The sequence below is a fragment of the Trachypithecus francoisi genome, unplaced genomic scaffold (genome assembly GCF_009764315.1).
Source record: "Trachypithecus francoisi isolate TF-2019V2 unplaced genomic scaffold, Tfra_2.0 Lachesis_group3, whole genome shotgun sequence".
NCBI lineage: Eukaryota > Metazoa > Chordata > Mammalia > Primates > Cercopithecidae > Trachypithecus > Trachypithecus francoisi.
In genome coordinates, this window is record NW_022681468.1 from 146,992,601 (window position 1) to 147,012,885 (window position 20,285).

The window sequence follows — 20,285 nt, forward strand, 5'->3', positions numbered from 1 at the left end:
TTGAAAAATATTTTAAACACACAGCAGAAGTTTAGAAAGCCTGAGTCATTGTTTCATACAAGTAGAAAGGACACTTCAGTAACTAAAGAACTACCATTCTTGCCAGGCAAGAAACTCAACATCTTAAATTATAGAATATCTCTCCTAGGTATATTAAAGTTTTCATACTTCATAAAGGTGTTAAACATTTGCATCTGTCTTTCAGGTATTGTTTCAATATCTTACAACGTTTAGTCAACACGTGATTAGTAATTAAGAGCTCATTAAGTCTTTGGGCTACATATTGCTTATTGATTGTGGTTATCATTTCATTACCTAATTCTCACTTTTGTCTATAATTAGGGTCGTCGGGCTGTTAAAGCGGGTGCTTATGCTGCTTGCCAGGAAGCAAAGGAAGATATAAAGGTAACTTTCTGAATTAGGGGGAAAAAGAGAAGTTAAAGATGAATGTACTTTACAAGACGCCAAGTAGAATAATTTGAGTGATGATGTTGTTGAAGTGGTTTGGGGCATCTAGATGCAGAAATCTGGAACTGGCAGGGTTATGTGATTTCTTTTTTTAAAGTATAAATGCCTTTACTAAAAGCAAATTTTAAATGCTATTTTTTTGGTTTGTTGCCTTCATTTGTAGAGTCATTCAGAAAATGTCTCTCAACACCCACTTCATGTAGAAGTATTACACTCAGAGATTATGGCTCATCAGAAATTTGCTTTGCGTCTTGGTTCCTGGATGAACAAAATTATGAGCTATTCAAGTAAGCATACCTCCTGTTTTTCTCCTTATTTTCTGATAAAATACTGTGTTTTTTATAGTCACAAATTTTAAAATGTCATTGAGTATGAAATACAGTTTTTCTTTTTTTTTTTGGTTTATACACTGATTAATTTTCAGGGTTGCATTTCAAATGCATAATATCTTAGCATATTATTTCAAGTGCATAGTATCAAATAATACCTTTTTATTGACTGTTGAGTCTTTGATGTTGACAGAATTATTCTTTACATCAAATGTGGGAGGATTAATGTTAGTCTTTTCACATGTTATAGGAAATGTACTTTTAGGAGAAATATTATAAGAATAAAAATTATGGCTGAGTGCAGTGGCTTATGACAGTAATCCCAGCACTGTGAGAGGCTGAGGCGGGAGGATCTCTTGAGCCCAGGAGTTCAAGACCAACCTGGGCAACAGAGTGAGATTCATCTCTATTTAAAAAGAAAAAGAATACAAGTTGTGTAATTGAGTGACCTCTTTTGTTTATAGGTGACTTTAGGCAGATCTTTTGCCAAGCATGCCTTAGAGAAGAACCTGACTCGGAGAATCCCTGTCTCATAAGCAGGTTAATGCTTTGGGATGCAAAGCTTTATAAAGGTAAGTAGACATTTGCTTATGCTTTTTGTCAGGAAGCAAAGGAAGATTATGATCTTAAAGTGGAGCTGTAATATCTTTTGTATATTAAATTAGTTACTAAATTTGTGATCTTGATTGATATTACATGTGAATATCAAGTTTAACCAGTCAGTATGTATTCTTTGGTGTTAAAACGCAGGGATGTTATCTTTTAATTATAGAGTCTTTTCATTTAGTGAGAGCCAGTCAAAAAGAGTATATATGTATATATCTATACATGTGTCTATATATTCAGGTAGTAATGCCATTGTTGAGTGGCAAAAAGAAAGCTATTTTCATTGTAAAAATCTAAATGAAGAACAAAATGTAAACGTCAAGAGAAAGGCTAAAAGCATGGAGAAGGAAAAGTACAGAGTAAGAGTACTTTTGAGTGAAATAGAAACAGGATGAAAAAGTTAGGAGAGAATAAATTGAAGTGTAAGATGAAGTGGTGGGAGGGGTACAGAAAAAGAGGGAAAAGGCAATATATGTGTGTATTTTAAATTCTAGTTATTAAATATTAATACAATAAATACTGTTTATATTTGAGGTCTGTTTGCATGTGAAATAATTTTATAATATTCTGCCACTCTAATAGCTGGAATGTTTTTGGTTTTTGCCTTGGTGATTCCCCTCATTCCCCAACCCTCCTCAAAATACTCTATAGGCGCCCGTAAGATCCTTCATGAATTGATCTTCAGCAGTTTTTTTATGGAGATGGAATACAAAAAACTCTTTGCTATGGAATTTGTGAAGGTAATTATTTATAAATTAGATATCAATAAATACAAATAGGCAGTTTTTATAAATGAATTAATAGAAACAGATAATTATGAATCCAAAATTAAATGTTATGATTCATTTCTTTGTCAAAAGTTCGTTCTTGGCCCTGAGGGTTGACGCACACCTGTAATCCCAGCACTTTGGGAGGCGGAGGTGGGTGGATCATTTGAAGTCAGGAGCTCGAGACCAGCCTGGCCAACATGGTGAAACCCCGTCTCTACTAAAAATACAGAAATTAGCCAGGCATGGTGGCGGGTGCCTGTAGCCCCAGCTACTCAGGAGGCTGAGGCAGGAAAATCGCTTGAACCTGGGAGATGGAGGTTGCCGTGAACCAAGATCGCGCCACTGCACCCTAGTCTGGGCAACAGAGTGAGACTCCTATCTCAAAAAAAAAAAAAGTTCGGTCTCATACATTGCATAAATATTTTCACAAATGTCATTTGCTTGTATAGAAACAGCGCTCTTAGAGAAGAGATAGGTGGAACATGACCTACTGACCCAGAGCAAAGGGAGATGATCACATTCACATATGCATTCAGTCTTCCTAATCATTTATTTGGCTGTTTGTAAAATTACAATAAGAATAGAAGTGACTAATTGAAAAAGGATAGCAGGAAAGAAGAGCAGATGTGTATGCTAAAGTGGGGTGCAGGAATTAGGTGGCCAAGGGTTCTACTTAATTGTTGGAAGCTAAAATGTAAGGCTAAAATTTACAGCTTTTTAATGTTTTATTAATCTGTCATGTATCTCTTACCTTACTGTGTCTTTTTGTTTATCAACCAAATTAGACTGCAAGGTTATACATATCAGGGACTCCTTTGAATCTTTTATTTTGCCTTATATAAAGGTATCCAGTAATACTTATTAATTTCCTCTGATTTTGAGTTGCAGTCAATTCTGTAAGACTTAAATAGATATAGGACCCAAGATGGAATTGGAAGCAGAGAAAGAAATAATGATTGTTGTAAGCAAATGACACTGTGGGATAAGATACCTCCATTCCCTGGATTTTATATACAGACTTACAAGTAACTAAGACATTTGTTGTATGTCTTATCCTTCAGCAGTGATGGCAACCTGAGATGTTCTCTTCTAAAACTCTTTAGATATAGAATATTGGACCATATGTGTGATCTGAAATGAAATTTTGTTTTCTTATACAAAAGCTAATCTCCCAACCTAGATGATTTTTTTGTACACCATGGTTACCCCTTAAACTTTGTAGGAATTTTGGAGGGTAAAGTATCCAACTTAAAATAGGTTAAGTATCCAACTTTGTGCCTTGCACATAATAGATGCCTGTTATGTGACTGAGTGTATTACCATTTTTGTTCTCCCAGTTTATCAGGGTTGTTTTGCAGCTGTTATGTACCAGTATGGGAAAGAAGTTATTTGCAGCCAGCATCCATTCTGTTTAAGACTGTATTCAATCTGATTGGTTGGTTTTTCTGGGTCATATCAGTTATTACATACTTTGAATATATTCCCTGCCCAATACCATTAGAGTAGAAGCTGCTAAAGGTTGCCCCAGATTCTGTTTGGAGAAAGGATAAACTATACCATTGCAGTCCTCTGTTTTTTTTTTTTTTTTTTTTTAACCTGTATGTATGTTTTAATAGTTTCCACTTCTATCTCTGCTGAATTGAGTAGGTGAATTTTTACTTGATTTGTTGTTTGTTATTCTCCTTCTAAGATATTTTTGTTGATCATAATATCTTGCCTTAATAAATAGGAATTATCTTACTTGACATTTTATAGATAGAAACTTGCAGCAGTTATTAAAATTGGGGTTTTTTTAAAGGTCTTTAGTAGTGATTTATAATTGATTCTCTACTTATATATTTCAGTATTATAAACAACTACAGAAAGAATATATCAGTGATGATCATGACAGAAGTATCTCTATAACTGCACTTTCAGTTCAGATGTTTACTGTTCCTACTCTGGTATGTATTGATTATATTCCTTTTCAGTCTTTCTAAGTAAAACTTGTTTTGCTTTGTAAGAATTCCACTTAATGTTGAATCAAATTAGAACAATGTTAGAATCAGTAAGTTGGGCTATGTGAATACTTTAGTGCTATCCAAGGACTAGTTAACTAGGCGCCACCTTGGTTCAGATGTCCTCGTCAATGCAGATGACACCTAGAACTGGTTTCTTACTTTCTAGAGTAACTTACAAACCCTACCTTTTCAAACCAAAAATATTTTATTTTTAAGTTATTGTTTGTAGGCAGATAGAGTAAGATAAAACTGAGAAGCGGGAGAGTGTGCCTGTCAAGCATTTGGGAGAGATGGTGCTACATAGGCCTGGGAGTAGAGTGGAAGATTCTGCTTCCTTTGTAAAGTCCATACTTTTCTTTGTTTTTTGTTTTTTGGTTTTTGAGTCAGAGTCTTGCTGGGTTGCCCTGGCTGGAGTGCAGTGGGATGACCTCGGCTCACTGCAGCCTCTGCTTCCCGAGTTCAAGCGATTCTCATGCCTTAACCACCCAAGTAGCTGGGATTATGGGCATGCACCACCATGCCTGGCTAATTTTTGTATTTTTAGTAGAGACGGGGTTTCACCATGTTGGCCAGGCTGGTCTCAAACTCCTGACCTCAGGTGATCCGCCCACCTTAGCCTCCCAAAGTGCTGGAATTACAGGTGTGAGCCACCGCGCCCAGCCCTATTTCTTTTCTTGTTTAGAATTAGATAGTTAACCAAACTTGGTTAATTGTTTCTAGTTTACTTTTTCAAAAGGATGGGGAGGAGAATTTAGATTGGGGTAAGAAGGAGATTTCAAAATAGATCGTAGTGTGCTAGAAGTCATGAAGTACATCTTTGTTGTACTTTGCTCATCATGTGATTTTTTTTTTTTTTGAGACGGAGTCTCGCTCTGTCACTCAGGCTGGAGTGTATTAGCACAATCTCGGCTCACCGCAACCTCTGCCTTCTGGTTCAAGCGATTCTCCTGCCTCAGCCTCCTGAATAGCTGAGATTACAGGCATTGCCACCACACCTGGCTAATTTTTGTATTTTTTGTGGAGAAGGGGTTTTGCCATGTTGACCAGGGTGGTCTCGAACTCCTAACCTCAGGTGATCCGCCTGCCTCAGCCTCCCAAAATCCTGGGATTACAGGCATGAGCCACCGCGCCTGGCTTCATTGTGTGATTACTGATGATAAATGTTTATCTAGATAACCTGTCTAATGGGCTTGGGGTATCCAAATAGGTGTTGTCTAGTTACTGAGGAGTAGGGAGTTTTTTTCTTTTAGAAAATAACTTCTTAGTAGTTGCTATTCAGTGAAACTAAGGACTGTGTTTAACATTCAATAACAAACATTTATTTAAAATAACTTACGGACTAACCAAATGAATGAATAAATTAAGTCCATACCACAGTGAGTTAATGCTAAAGAAAATATTCTTGAAATATTCTGCAGGCTCGACATCTTATTGAAGAGCAGAATGTTATCTCTGTCATTACTGAAACTCTGCTAGAAGTTTTACCTGAGTACTTGGACAGGAACAATAAATTCAACTTCCAGGGTTACAGCCAGGACAAACTGGGAAGAGTATATGCAGTAATATGTGACCTAAAGTAAGTTGTTCAAGTCAAAACGTGAGGGCACCTGTTAAACTCAGTGTGCGTATTTGCTGTGTCTTATAAGTAATCCTGTGATCATTTTGGTTATCTAGAATTCTCTTTATAATGATGGCAAGTACAAAGAACTGTTACTGCCTTGCGTTAATAAATGTCTTCAGTGAAGGCTTCTTACTGAGTTGTAAAACCTGGTTAATAAAGACGCTATTGAGGAGAGGCCTGTTACAAGAACTTGGGGTCTTCTGGGGTCACCAAATGCATTCCCATTGTAATTACCATACTTTTCACTCACTTCCACTCACACACTTTGGTTCTGTCCTTCCTATATAGTCTCTTTGTGCATAGTTTCAGATAATCTATTGATGTAAATTTCTTTCTTTTTCTTTTTTCTTTTTTTGAGACAGGGTCTCGTCCTGTTGCCCAAGCTGGAGTGCAGTGATGCAAACATAGCTCACTGAAGCCTCGACCTCCTGGGCTCAAGTGATCCTCCTGCCTCAGCCTCCCATGTAGCTGGGATCACAGGCACGTGCCACCACACCTGGCTAATTTTTTATTGTTTTGTAGAGACAGAGTCTCACCTTTTGTTGCCCAGGCTGATTTCGAACTCCTGGGCTCAAGCAGTCCTTCTGCTTTGGCCTCTCATAGTGTTGGGATTACAGGCATGAGCTACTGTGCCTGGCTATTAACATTTTTTTAACTCCCCTTTTGCTGTACTGTTGATCCTCCATATCTGTGGGTTCCACATCTGTGGGTTCAACCAACCACAGATTGAAAATACTCCATTTTTAAAAAATTGCCGCAAGGCTGAGGCAGAAGGATCACTTGAACCCTGGAGGTGGAGGTTGTAGTGAGCCGAGATTGTGCCGCTGCACTCCAGCCTGGCAATGGAGCAAGACTTTATCTCAAAAAAAAAAAAATTGCATCTGTATCAGACCAGCCTGGACAACATAGCGAGACCTTGTTTCTACAAAAAATAAAAATAAAAATTAGCCAGGTATGGCAGTGTAAGCCCGTATTCCTGGCTATTCCAGATGCAGAGGCGAGAAGATCACTTGAGCCCAGGGGTTTGAGGTTACAGTTAACTGTGATCATGCCACTGCACTCCAGCCTGGGCAACAGAGTGGGATCCTATCTCTAAAAAAATGAAGTTTAGTAAATTGTCATGTTTTATCTTCAGTATAAGTGGAGATGGTAGGTAAATTCAGTAGTGAATCAATATGTAGCCATTGCAATTGAAATTTGTTTCTCAGCCAAATTATGCAAAAATTACATGTTGTAGAAAACTAAAACTCCTAATGGCAGTACTTAAAGTTATTGTTAAGTCAGTGAATATAGAAAAAAAAAAATCTCTCTACTGTGGCTGTCATTACTGTGAAGTATTCTTATAACTGAGTTATTTTTGTATCCAGTTAAGTGGTGCATAATCACTTGTTTTATCATATTTTGTGGGTCTCTGACTATAGCTAGTCTTTACGGTAAATAGTTTAGAGCCAGCACATCCCTAAATACCTACCCTTATAGTAGAACTTTAAGGTGTCTGGTTTGGAAGGCAACTTCAGATCTTCTGATGCTTACAATTCCTCGCCTATATCCCAACCTAAATATAGATATCTCTAGTGACCAGGGGAAGGGAAAATTAACACCTGTTCTGCAGGTACTGTGTAATTCGCTCTCATAAGAATCCTGTGAAATTTATTGGTAACTGCTATGTGCCAAGGAGCTTTGCTTATTTTACCTGATTATATTCTTGCACCATTCTTAGAAAGTACTTGATATAATCTTACTTTGTAGATTGTAAATATTTGCCTAAGGTCACAAAGCTAGGAAGTGGCAGAACTGAGATTTGATTATAAACACCATTTATCTGTAAAACTCATGTTCCTTCTACTATGTCATGTAGCCTCACAGGATACGTAAACAGCAACACAAAACCTGCTCTGAAACCTGGCCTAACACACCAATCACAAAAACTCTTTATTTAGCAAAGAATTCATGTTCACTGTTTTCTCAGTCTCTCATTGTAGAAATTCTGTAGTAACATCTTACTCTTTCCCTGCATGTTTATTTACTAATTTCCCCTGAAACCTTGTTTTTAAATTAGTTAGAAATAACCACACTTAATGTGTTTTCTTCCCAGGATAAAGTCTAAATTCGGTCAGAATTTGTAGGTCTTCATAGTTTAGCTTTGTGTTTATCTGACTGTACCTCAGCATGAAATAAGTTTGTTGATACTAGTAGGTACTCTGTTCAGCCTGCCTTAGGAAATTTTCACTCTCTCAAAGCAGCACATTCCAACTTTGGATAGCTTCTTCCAACTCCTAGAAAGTTTCCTATTGTATATTGAACTCTTGTCTTTTTTTGTAGCTTTTATTTTCTGGTTCTAGTTCTCTCTTTGTCCATTGAGAACAACTTCAATTCTCATTTAACTTGAAGAAGTGTTTAAAGGCAGCAGTCATGTCTGCCAGGTCTTTTCTGCATTGAGTTGCATTTATTTCTTAACTGGTCCCGTTTCATGTTGGTTAAAATTCCTTCTAAATCATTGTCCTTCTCTACTGAACCTGTTTCTGGTGCATGTATACCGTTTATGTGCCAAGAAATGAACACAGTTCTCCAACTGGGATCTGCCTGGTAAAACATAGAAGGGAGGGATTACTACCTCTCTTATTCTAAAAAATGTATGTCTATTACTTCAGTTTTGTCAGTTGCTCTTTGGGAGGTATCTCATGGGGTACTTTGTTTCTCGGTTCCTAATTTATTGTGGAAATGCAACTTAGAAAAGAGATGCAGTTGAACCTTGGTTCTATTGAGGAGAACAATATTATTCTTTTATTACTCCAACCTGTTCCTTTGTTCCATTTCCAGAAAGTATAGCACATTCTCAAACCAAATCACTCCCTTACTGTCTCACCCTGTCCACACTTTCTCCCTCTTTTCCCATTGCTTTTGCCACCTATTTTTATCTACAAACTTCTTTTCCTTCCCTTCCTTACCTTTTTGTTTGTTCCAGTTCCTTATATCTTCTTGATAAGTCATTTGTAGAAGTCCCTCATGAGCTATGTGAGATTGCTAGAAACCAAAAATGTAAATTCTCTTCTAGATCAGTGCTTCTCAGATTTTAATGTGAATGCAAAAATGCAAATCATCTGGGAGCTGCTTTTTTTTTTTTTTAATTTAACTTTTATTTTGAGTTCAGGCTTGTTACACAGGTAAACTTGTGTCATGGCGGGTTGTTGTTAAGATTATTTTGTCACCCAAGTATTAAGCCTAGTACCCATTAGTTATTTTTCCAGATCCTTTCCCTCCTTCCAACCTCAGTCCTCTGATAGACCCCAGTGTGTGGTGTTCCCCTCTATGCGTCCATGCATTCTCATCATTTAGTTCCCACTTGTAAGTGAGAACATGTGGTATTTGGTTTTCTGTTTCTGCATTGTTTTGCTGAGGATAATGGCCTCCAGCTCCATCCATGTTCCCAGAAAAGATGTGATCTCGGCCGGGCGCGGTGGCTCAAGCTTGTAATCCCAGCACTTTGGGAGGCCGAGACGGGCGGATCACGAGGTCAGGAGATCGAGACCATCCTGGCTAATACGGTGAAACCCCGTCTCTACTAAAAAAAAAATACAAAAAACTAGCCGGGCGACGAGGCGGGCGCCTGTAGTCCCAGCTACTCCGGAGGCTGAGGCAGGAGAATGGCGTGAACCCGGGAGGCGGAGCTTGCAGTGAGCTGAGAGCCGGCCACTGCACTCCAGCCTGGGCGGCAGAGCAAGACTCCGTCTCAAAAAAAAAAAAAAAAAAAAAAGATGTGATCTCATTCTTTTTCCGGCTGCATAGTATTCCATGGTGTATATGTACCACATATTCTTTATCCAGTCTATCACTGGTGGGCATTTAGGTTGATTCCATGTCTTTGCTATTGTGAATGCTGCAGTGAATGTATGTGTGCATGTGTCTTTATAATAGAACAATTTATATTCCTTTGGGTAAATACCCAGTAATGGAATTGCCGGATTGAATGATATTTCTGTTTTTAGGTCTTCAAGGAATTGTTACACTGTATTCCATAATGCTTGAATTAATTTATGCTCCCACCAACAGTATATAAGCATTCCTTTTTCCTTGCAGCCTCCCTGCATCTGTTACTTTTTACTTTTTAATAGTGGCCATTCTGACTGGTGTGAGATGGTATCTCATTGTCGTTTTGATTTGCATTTCTCCAATGATCAGTGATGTTGAGCTTTATTTCATGTGATGGTTACATACTGCCAACGCAGCATGTATGTCTTCTTTTGAAAAGTGTCTATTCTGTTCCTATCCTTTGCTCCCCCCTTTTTTAAATTTAAATTTTTATTTTTCGAGACAGAGTCTTGCTCTGTCACCCAGGCTGGAATGCAGTAGCACTATCTCAGCTCACTGCAACCTCAGCCTCCTGGGTTCAAGTGATTCTCCTGTCTCAGCCTCCCAAGTAGCTGGGAATACAGGCGCACACCGCCATGCCTGGCTAATTTTTTGTATTTTCGTAGAGATGTTTTAGTGGAGATGGGGTTTCACCATGTTGCCCGGGGTGGTCTTGAACTCCTGAGCTCAGGCAATCTGCCCACCTCGGCCTCCCAAAGTGCTGGGATTACAGGAGTGAGCCACCACGCCCAGCCTCACTTATTAATTTTTTTGTTGTTGTTAATTTGTTTATGTTCCTTATAGATGCTGGCTATTAGGCCTTTGTCAGATGCATAGTTTGCAAAAATTTTCTCCCGTTCTGTTGGTTGTCTCTTCACTGTGTTGATAGTGTCCTTTGCTGTGCAGAAGCAAATCATCTGGGGCGCTTCCTTAAATTCGGATTCTGGGGCTGATTGCGTTGACTCATGTGCTTTGGAAGGCTGAGGCAGGAGGATTACTTGAGGCCAGGGGGTTGCAACCAGCCTGGGCAACATAGTGAGACTTTGTCTCTACAAAAAATAAAATTAGCCAAGTTTGGTGGCACATGCCTGTAGTCTTGCTACTAGGGAGGCTGAGGCAGGAGGATTACTTGAGCCTGAGAGTTTGAAGTTGCGGGGAGCTATGATCACACCATTGCACTCCAACCTGGGCAACAGAGTAAAGTCAACTTGAAGAAAATACGGGGGCAGGGGGAGGTCTGATTCAGCAGGTCTGATTAGAGCCCAAGATTTTGCATCTCTAAAGAGCACTCAGGTGAGGCTGATGCTGCTGGTTAGTGGCCCACACTCTGAGTAGTAGTGCTTTAGAAAGCAATGAAACATGAATGCCGATTGTTCAGTGTCACAGATTTTAAACTTTAATCTTTTTATCTTTTACTTTAAAGGAAAGATTTAGATGGTAATTCATGTATTTGAAGTAAATCTTTGCTAAGTTTCTTTGATGATTGTATTTTTAATGTACATTTACATATTAATGGGTATCTAAAGAGTGAGAAAAATTAAACCACAATCCTATCTTTACAGTTCAAAAAAATGTATTTTCTTTGTTGCTTTGTCTTTATGTACCTCCATTACTTCTTTTTCTTTTTCTTTTTTTTATTTTGAGATGGACTGTTGCTGTGTCCCCCAGACTGGAGTGCAGTGGCATGATCTCGGCTCACTGCAAGCTCCGCCTCCTGGGTTCACACCATTCTCCTGCCTCAGCCTCCCAAGTAGCTGGGACTACAGGCACCCACCACCACACCTGGCTAATTTTTTGTCTTTTTAGTAGAAACGGGGTTTCACCGTGTTAGCCAGGATGGTCTCAATTTCCTGACCTCATGATCTGCCTGCCTCGGCCTCCCAAAGTGCTGGGATTACAGGCATGAGCCATGCATTACTTCTTTTATATATTATTTTAGTGTTTAACATTGAATTTCTGTCTACTATATGTATCTGTTTTTCCCACTATACTATGAACTTCAGGACAGGTGTGTCCATGTTTATGTTCCCAATACCTGCAATATAACAGGAATTTATTCTCATTGGTCAAGTGCAAAATAGTGTTTAATACTTGTTAATAATTACTTCCTGAAAACTCATTTCATGATAAACATTGTTCCCATTGTATATGAAACCAGTCATTGTCTGTATAGCCAAAAGAAATATTGATCATACAAATTATAGGCTAAAATGAGTTTGTTTATCTCTTGAAACTAGTACATCCTGATGTGCAAGTCAAGATGACAGGTGCTTACATCCTTCTTCCAAGTTCTGGGTTATGAAAAACTGGAGGTAGAAAATCTGTTCCAAATTTTCTGAGGCTGAAAGAATTTCAGCTGGCCCTTTGGGTGATGGGTATGCACAGTTCTAGGGAATCTGTACTGTGGTTGTCCAGAGGTAGCTGTGACAGGCTTGGTCAGTTCTAGGTTCACTTAATCAGACTAACCTCTGAGAATGTAGTGTATGAAGTCAGGTTTAGCTTGATATTTGCCTCTTCTAGAGCATTCATGTTTTACTGGTTATATTTAAAATAAGGCAGAATAAATAACTCTAGCTCTACTCAGATCTTCTAATTATTGTGAGAAATTAGAATCCATAATTTTTATAAATCAACATTGTCTATAACCCTGAGAACCTTAAAATTATCTCAAAATAGAGAAGTGAAATCTTTCTTTCTTTCTTGAAACGATAGGTATATCCTGATCAGCAAACCCACAATATGGACAGAAAGATTAAGAATGCAGTTCCTTGAAGGTTTTCGATCTTTTTTGAAGATTCTTACCTGTATGCAGGTATGATCATTTTTCTGTACATCAGTAAGATAAATTTATTTTTAAAAATTTAACCCCAGTCTTTTGAAAGCAGATTTTGCTTTTAATACAAGAATTTAGCAAAGTAGAAACAAGATTTAAACATTGACTCCTTCATCCTGTTTTGATAGATCCTTTTATATACCTTAGTTTACTGTTGCTACTTTTTTTTTTTTTTTTTTTGAAGACAGAGTCTTGCTCTGTCGCCAGGCTGAAGTGCGGTGGCACGATCTCAGCTCACTGCAAGCTCCGCCTCCCGAGTTCAAGTGATTCTCCTGCCTCAGCCTCCCGAGTAGCTGGGACTACAGGTGCCCGCCACCACGCCCGGCTAATTTTTGTATTTTTAGTAGAGGTGGGGTTTCACCATGTTGGCCAGGGTGGTCTCAATCTCTTGACCTCATGATCCATCTGCCTCTGCCTCCCAAAGTGCTGGGATTACAGGCGTGAGACACCATGCTCGGCCTACTATTGCTACTTCTATTAATGTTTACTGAATACTTACCATGTGATAAATGTGTAGTAAGCACTTTTCATACATGGTCTCTTTTGAGCCTTATAGCAATCTTATTAAGTAGTTACTATTAATATTCTCATTTTACATGGAAGGGTTACTTGCATGTGCAGCAAGCACAACACATATTTTTTTGGCTCCCTCACCCTTATGGAAAGCATGCACAGTTGTTGGGTGATGAGGTTAAGGTGCCTATTTTCATCTTGACATGTCCTAAATCTTCTGAATTCATCTACATTTAGTATCTTCACTTGTTAGCTTCTAATACTTTTTTTTAGCTTCTAATACTGCTTTAGAATCTGACTTATGCCCTTATCAATTGACAAGAGCTGCATTTAGAAAAAAATCTCAAAAGGATCCATTTAGTAACCAAGCTTAGAAATAATTTCCCCAGGGTCACACAGCTAGAGATACCAGACAGAGCTGTGCTTTGCAGCTAATGTTTTAGCCCTGAGCATGTATTGTGAGCTGGGATTTGAACCCATGCATTCTGACCCAGTGTAACAGCCATGTTAAAATGTTATGAATCCTGACAGCAGAGCAAGGAGACAGGGTTCAAATAGGTATATGTTGACCAACTTTTAATTGCAGGGAATGGAAGAAATTCGAAGACAGGTTGGGCAACACATTGAAGTGGATCCTGATTGGGAGGCTGCCATTGCTATACAGATGCAATTGAAGAATATTTTACTCATGTTCCAAGAGTGGTGTGCTTGTGATGTAAGTGAAATTTGTTAGTAGGATCAGTGCCTTTTTAAGTTCTTAGTAATTATTCATAGTATAGTTATATGTTACAGCTTCCTTGATGTAAAGTGTTTATTATTTGCAGTAGTTTTTTACATATTTGAATTTGTCTTTTTAAATTTAGGAGGAAACTGTATATACTTGAGTAGAAAATGTGCTCTATGGTAGTTTTGCTTATTTTGGGGAATAGCAGGGTTTAAATATGTGTATATATGTATTTATATACACATTTATTCCCTGGAAATTGCATATATATGCATAATAATATAATTAAGACCATATTAGACTTGTAAATATTCCAAGAATGGAGAGGGGTAGATTATTCATTCAAGAACTTTGTTATATGTGTTCGTTTCAAAATATAGAACTAATGTATTTCCTTAAGTAGCAATTTTAGACCATAACCCTCTTTAAATATATAATCCCACCCTAGACTCCCTTTAAGAATGATGACCTCATTTATTTATTTTCTGAGAAAATTGCCATTATCTAAGTTAAATTCCCTCATCATCTCCAATTTCTCTGTGTCTGTTACCGTAACCTATTCAGTGACTAAATTTTTCTGTGTCTTCACTATTGGTCTTTTCCTTTTTGTCTCTTTCTAAGTCTAATGCCTCTACCTAGGCTCTTGGTTCTGACTTATTGTTACTTTTTCCTGGAGTTAGCTTCCTGAATTATCCAGACTTGTGTTTCCTACTCTTTTAGTCAACCATCTGTAAACACACAGGACTCCCTTATTTTTAAAAACAACGATAATATAAGCCTCCTTTCTTGTGTTTGCACCCCTGTGAACTATAGTCTCTTCTGCTTCACCACCAGCAATTGGTCACAGGTTCAGAGTGGCAGCCATACTCAACAGATGTAGTAGACTTTAGTCTAGCACTGTAGCTTTTTAGTACAATCACCACAGGAAATACTGTCCAGCAAGCACAGCACGTATTTTTTGGCTTCGCTCACTTTCATGGAGGGCATGCACAATTGTTAGATGATGAAGCAAAGGTGTGTGTTTTCATCTTGACTTCTTCCAAACTTTCTGAAATCATCTGCATTTAGTATCTTCACTTGTAGCTCCTAACACTTCTTTACAGTCTGGGTTCTGCCCTTAGCAATTGACAAGAACTGCATTTAGAAACAAATCTCAGAGGATCCATTTGGTAACCAAATTCAGGGGTCTTTCCTTAGTTTCCATCTTCCTTGAATTGTCTGTAGCACTGTATTTTCTTGAGTACTTTCATCTTCTTGAAACTTTCCCTCTGGTTTTCACAAACATGCTTTATCCCAATACATTATCGATTACCTATTTTGGCCAATGATTGCCTTTTTTCTGGTGCCTTCTGCCTGCTAAATGAGACATTCCCCAATATTCTCTTCCCTTTCTTACAGAAATATGTTTTCACAAGTATGTCTTCCTAATTGTGATTCTTTTCTTTGCCATCTTAGGGCAATTAGTATGTCCCATTTACATGGTACTTAAAATTTTTTTACTTTGATGATATGTGTGTATATCTTACATTCTTTTCTCTTCTCTTGTATTTCTATCACTTAGTTAAAAGTTCATAGGGATGACTCTCCTAAGCTACAGTGTCACTTATGTTTGTGGGCCAGACATTCTTGTTTAGATCTTACACGTGTGTACGTGTGTGTGTGTGTGAGACAAGGTCTTACTCTGTCACCCAGGCTGGAGTACAGTGGCGCTATCATGGCTCACTGCAGCCTTGACCTCCTAGGCTCATGTGATCCTCCCACCTTAGCCTCCGAAGTAGCTGGGACTGCAGGCACATGCCACCACACCTAGCTAATTTTTTTCTCTTTTTATTTTTTGCAGAGACAAGGTCTCTCTATGTTGCCCAGGCTAGTCTCAAACTCCTGACTTCAAGTGATTGTCTTTCTTTGGCGTCCCAAAGTGCTAGGATTATAGGCATGAGCCACCACACCTGGCCTCAAACTCAGAATATTTTAAATGGACCTGTCATCATTTCCTTCTACTTCCAACTTGCATTTTCTCATTTTGATTATCCTTGTTTTGTTAGTGACATTACTATTAATTCATCCATGTAGGAAATCTCAGAGCCACTATATTCTGTATGTTCAATGTTAACGGGTGTTTTGAAGGGAAAAGTGTTCTGGATCATGTAAGATTCAGAAATGTTCGGTTAAACAAAAAGAGGTTTTTGTTTGCTTTTTTGTTTTTAAAGCTACTGAATTTCTTTCTTTTCCTTCCTTTCTTTCCTTTCCTTTCCTTTCCTTTCCTTTCCTTTCCCTCCCCTCCCCTCCCCTCCCCTCCCCTCCCCTCCCTTCCTTTTCTTTTCTTCTTTTCTTTTCTTTTTTCTTTCTTTCATTCTTTCATTCTTTCGTTCTTTTTTTGATGGAGTCTCACTCTGTCACCCAAGCTGGAGTATGATGGCACGAACTTGGCTCACTGCAACCTCCGCCTCCTGGGTTCAAGCGATTCTCCTGCTTCAGCCTTCTGAGTAGCTGGGACTACAGGTGTGCGCCACCACGCCCGGCTAATTTTTTTTGTATTTTTTAGTAGAGATGGGGTTTCACCATGTTGGCCAGGCTGATCTCAAACTCCTGACCTCGTGATCCGCCGGCCTCAGCCTCCCAAAGTGCTAGGATTATAAGCGTGAGCCACCGCGCCCAGCCACTAATGAATTTCTAAAACCCTTTAGTTAGTCAGTATGCTGATTTCTGAGAAGGATGTTTCCAAATCATCTATTTGACCATGGAGTTCCTTTTTCAAGATAAAAATAGAAACACTGTCTTAAAAAAATGGTCTTTAACTTCTCTCTTCCTGCTATATTCACCCAGATTTTATTCTTCCTTATCCCAAATATATTTTATAATCCTAATCATTTTCTATGGGTTCATTCTTTTTGGTTGTGACAGCCCCATCCTAGTTCAGACCCTTATCACTTTACTTCATAGTCATCTTCCTGTTGGTTTCTGTATCTCCTAACTTGATCCTCTCCAATCTATCATCTTCAATGACCCACATTAATTCTTCTTGAAGCAGTGTGTTGACTACATCATTACACTGCAGCCCCCATCAGTGTGTTCACATGCCTGTGCCAAGGCACATTTCCAGTTCAAATGCTTTGTTTCATCCATAAATTGTTTCATTTATCTACTCTTTATTCTCCACTGCCTGAATAGGAGTTGTATTTCTCTTATTTTTGTCTTTATTTGTTCTATATCTCTGCTTAGAATGCCATCTTCTCCTTATCTTTCCTCATATTTAAATTCTGCATATTCTTTTAGGGCCCATCAGAAGCTGCTTTCACAAATATGTCTTCCCAGTTCCTTGTGATTCTTTTTTTTCCCCCCTCTTAGAGCAATTAGTTTGTACCATTTACATGGTACTTATTTTTTACTTTGATTATAAGTGCATATATGGGTATATCTTATGTTTCCTGCAAGTTCGCAGATCCTGTGGAGGTAGACTTAGTAATACATAGAACAATTTTCCACTCATATTTAGTAAATATTTATTGAATGATGCATGTTATGCTGGGCATGGTGGCTCACACCTGTAATGCTAGCACTTTGGGAGGTCAAGGTAGGCAAACCACTTGAGCCCCAGAGTTCAAAACCAGCCTGGGCAACATGCAGAGACCCTGCCTCTACAAAAAATACAAAAATTGGGCATAGTGGCACGTGCCTGTAGTCCCAGCTACTCAGGAGGCTAAGGCGGGAGAATCACCTCAGATAACTGAGCCCAGGAGGTTGAGCAGTGAGCTGTGATTATGCCACTGTACTCCAGCCTGGGCCACAGGACAGGCTGTCTCAAAAAAAAAAAAAAGAGTGTTGAAGTAGACAACTTGTCAACTTTTTGTATTCTTATTTTCCTCTTAGGAAGAACTCTTACTTGTGGCTTATAAAGAATGTCACAAAGCTGTGATGAGGTGCAGTACCAGTTTCATATCTAGTAGCAAGACAGTAGTACAATTGTGTGGACACAGTTTGGAAACGAAGTCCTACAGAGTATCTGAGGATCTTGTAAGCATACATCTGCCACTCTCTAGGACCCTTGCTGGTGAGTGTTTGTTTTTTCTTTTTACATATACCTATTAGCTTTGTTTCTAGATATTCATTTAGTAGAATCATTTCTATTTTTGTTCTGTGCTCAGTATGTTCAGACATGCTCAGGTCCGATACTACAGTTAAGGGCTGTCACTGCCCTTCAAGGGGCTGCCACTAGAACACCTATTTAAAGATGCTAATTTACCTGGGCTTTGTTTTATCTGGGTTGACTTATGGATCCTTATAGTGTGTACTTACGGACTAACGTGGTAATTCATCTCACACCTGAATTTAAATATAATAAAATCTGGTTGCTGGTTTCTAAACCTCCTCTCTGACCAATTTCATTAGTGTGTTATCTCTATCATTCTTTATCATTAAAAGGAAGAAATCATAGATTCTCCTTAATCATTTGCATTTCCATGTAAATTGGCCATTCGTTTGTCAGGGTTTTTAAAAAATATCTTTACTGAAGTGTATATATTTATATTTTCAATGATAAGAAAATGTACATGACATAAAGCTTAGCTTTTTACCCATTTTTAAGTGTACAGTTCAGTGGCACTAAGTATATTCACATTTTCTACAACTGCCACCACCATCCTTCTCCAAAAGCTTTTTATCTTCTAAAAATGAAACTGCCAGAACTGAAATAGAATAATATTATTATTATTAAACAATACTTACCCATTGACTACTCTAGGTACCTATTAAAAGTTGACTTATACAGTATTTGTCCTTTTGTGACTGGCTTATTTCACCTAGCATAGTATCCTCAGGTTTATATCATAATACATGTCAGAATTCCCTTTTTTTTAAAGGCTGAATAATAGTCCATTGTATGGATATACCACATTTTGTTCATCCATTTATCCATTGATGGACACTTGGGTTACTTCTACCTTTTGGCTGTTGTGAATAGTGCTGTTGTGAACATGGATGTAGAAGTATCTGTTCAAGTCTTTGCTTTCAGTATTTTGGGTATATACCCAAATGTGGAATTGCTGGATCATTTGGTAATTCTATGTTTAGTTTTTTGAGGAACCATCATATTGTTTTCCTTAGTGGCTGTACCATTTTACGTTCCCACCAGCATGCACTAGGATTCCAGTTTCTCTACATCCTTTCCAACACTTGCTATTTTTCCTTTTTTTTCCCCCAGATAATAACCATTCTAATGGATATGAAGTGGTATCTCATTGTGATTTTGATTTGCATGTCCCTAGTGATTAGTGATTTTGATCAGCTTTTCACATGTTTGTTGGCCATTTGTATATCTTCTTTGGAGAACTGTCTATTCAAGTGCTCTGCCCATTTTTAAATTGGGTTTAATTTTGCTGTTCAGTTGGAGTTACTTATATAATTCTAGATATTAACTGTTTATCAGATATGTGATTTACAAATATTTTCTCCCATTCTGTGGGTTGCCTTTTTACCCTGCTGATGGTCTCGTTTGATACACAGGAGTTTTTGTTGTAGTCCAGTTTATCTGTTTTTTTCTTTTGTTGCCTGTGCTTTTGGTGTCATCCAAAAAACTCATTGTCAAATCTAATGTTATGAAGCCTTTCCCTATGTTTTCTTCTATGAGTTTTATTTTTTGGTTTTAGCACCTATATTTAAATTTGTGTTTAAGGTCTTTGATCCATTTTGAGTTAATGTTTGTATATGGCATAATTGACATCATGTGATTTTATATTGCTTCTATTTTTATTAAAAAATACTTAGATTAATTTTCGTTTCTTTTGATACATGGCTAAAAGCAGAATAAAGATATCTTGAGAGACTGTTATTTTTGTATAAGGTATGAGCACACCTTGCACAGTGTAGAATTTTAAATATGTTACTAATACTGTGTTTCAAAATTAGAGATCAGTAGTCTGCATTCTAGAGTGTCACTTCTAAACTCAGTAAACATACGTTTAAATCACACAAGTTTCTTCTTCTTCTTTTTTTTTTTCCAAGACGGAGTCTCACTCTGTCACCCAGGCTGAAGTGCAGTGGCATGATCTTGGCTCACTGCAGCCTCCGCCTCCTAGGTTTAAGTGATTCTTCTGCCTCAGCCTCCCAAGTAGCTAGGATTACAGACCCGGCTAATTTTTGTATTTTTCTACAGACGGGCTTTCAACCATGTGGGCCAGGCTGGTCTTGAACTCCTGACCTCAGGTGATCCACCCCCTCAGCCTCCCAAAGTGCTGAGATTACAGGCATGAGCTGCCGCGCCCAGCCAAATCAAATCGCACAAGTTTCTAAACTTGATGAGTTAACTGATTAACAAATTGGGTTTGTTTTCTCATCTTCTCTTTTTTTTTTTTTTTAACTTTAGGTCTTCATGTACGTTTAAGCAGGCTGGGTGCTGTTTCAAGACTACATGAATTTGTGTCTTTTGTAAGTGATTCTACTAAGTATTGATTTGCTTATGTTCTATTTCTGAATACTTCTTGGTTGATGGATGAGAAGGAAAGTAATATTTGGAAACCCACCTGAATAATTCCCATTCAGTAATTTTGCATCTTCATATAGTACATTGTAATCTG

At 38.1% G+C, this 20,285-nt stretch overlaps 1 protein-coding gene across 1 annotated transcript in view; it reads left to right on the top strand.

The window, feature by feature from the left end:
- Window positions 1-20,285, top strand: part of UBR1 (ubiquitin protein ligase E3 component n-recognin 1) — a 160,313-nt gene that overhangs the window by 48,941 nt on the left and 91,087 nt on the right. Inside the window, exons 7-16 of the mRNA XM_033190389.1 lie at window positions 343-405; window positions 632-755; window positions 1,262-1,369; window positions 2,055-2,143; window positions 4,018-4,116; window positions 5,592-5,749; window positions 12,356-12,455; window positions 13,576-13,704; window positions 17,584-17,764; window positions 20,075-20,136. Of these exons, the coding sequence (XP_033046280.1) occupies window positions 343-405; window positions 632-755; window positions 1,262-1,369; window positions 2,055-2,143; window positions 4,018-4,116; window positions 5,592-5,749; window positions 12,356-12,455; window positions 13,576-13,704; window positions 17,584-17,764; window positions 20,075-20,136 (1,113 nt within the window). The remainder of the gene's footprint in view (window positions 1-342; window positions 406-631; window positions 756-1,261; window positions 1,370-2,054; window positions 2,144-4,017; window positions 4,117-5,591; window positions 5,750-12,355; window positions 12,456-13,575; window positions 13,705-17,583; window positions 17,765-20,074; window positions 20,137-20,285) is intronic.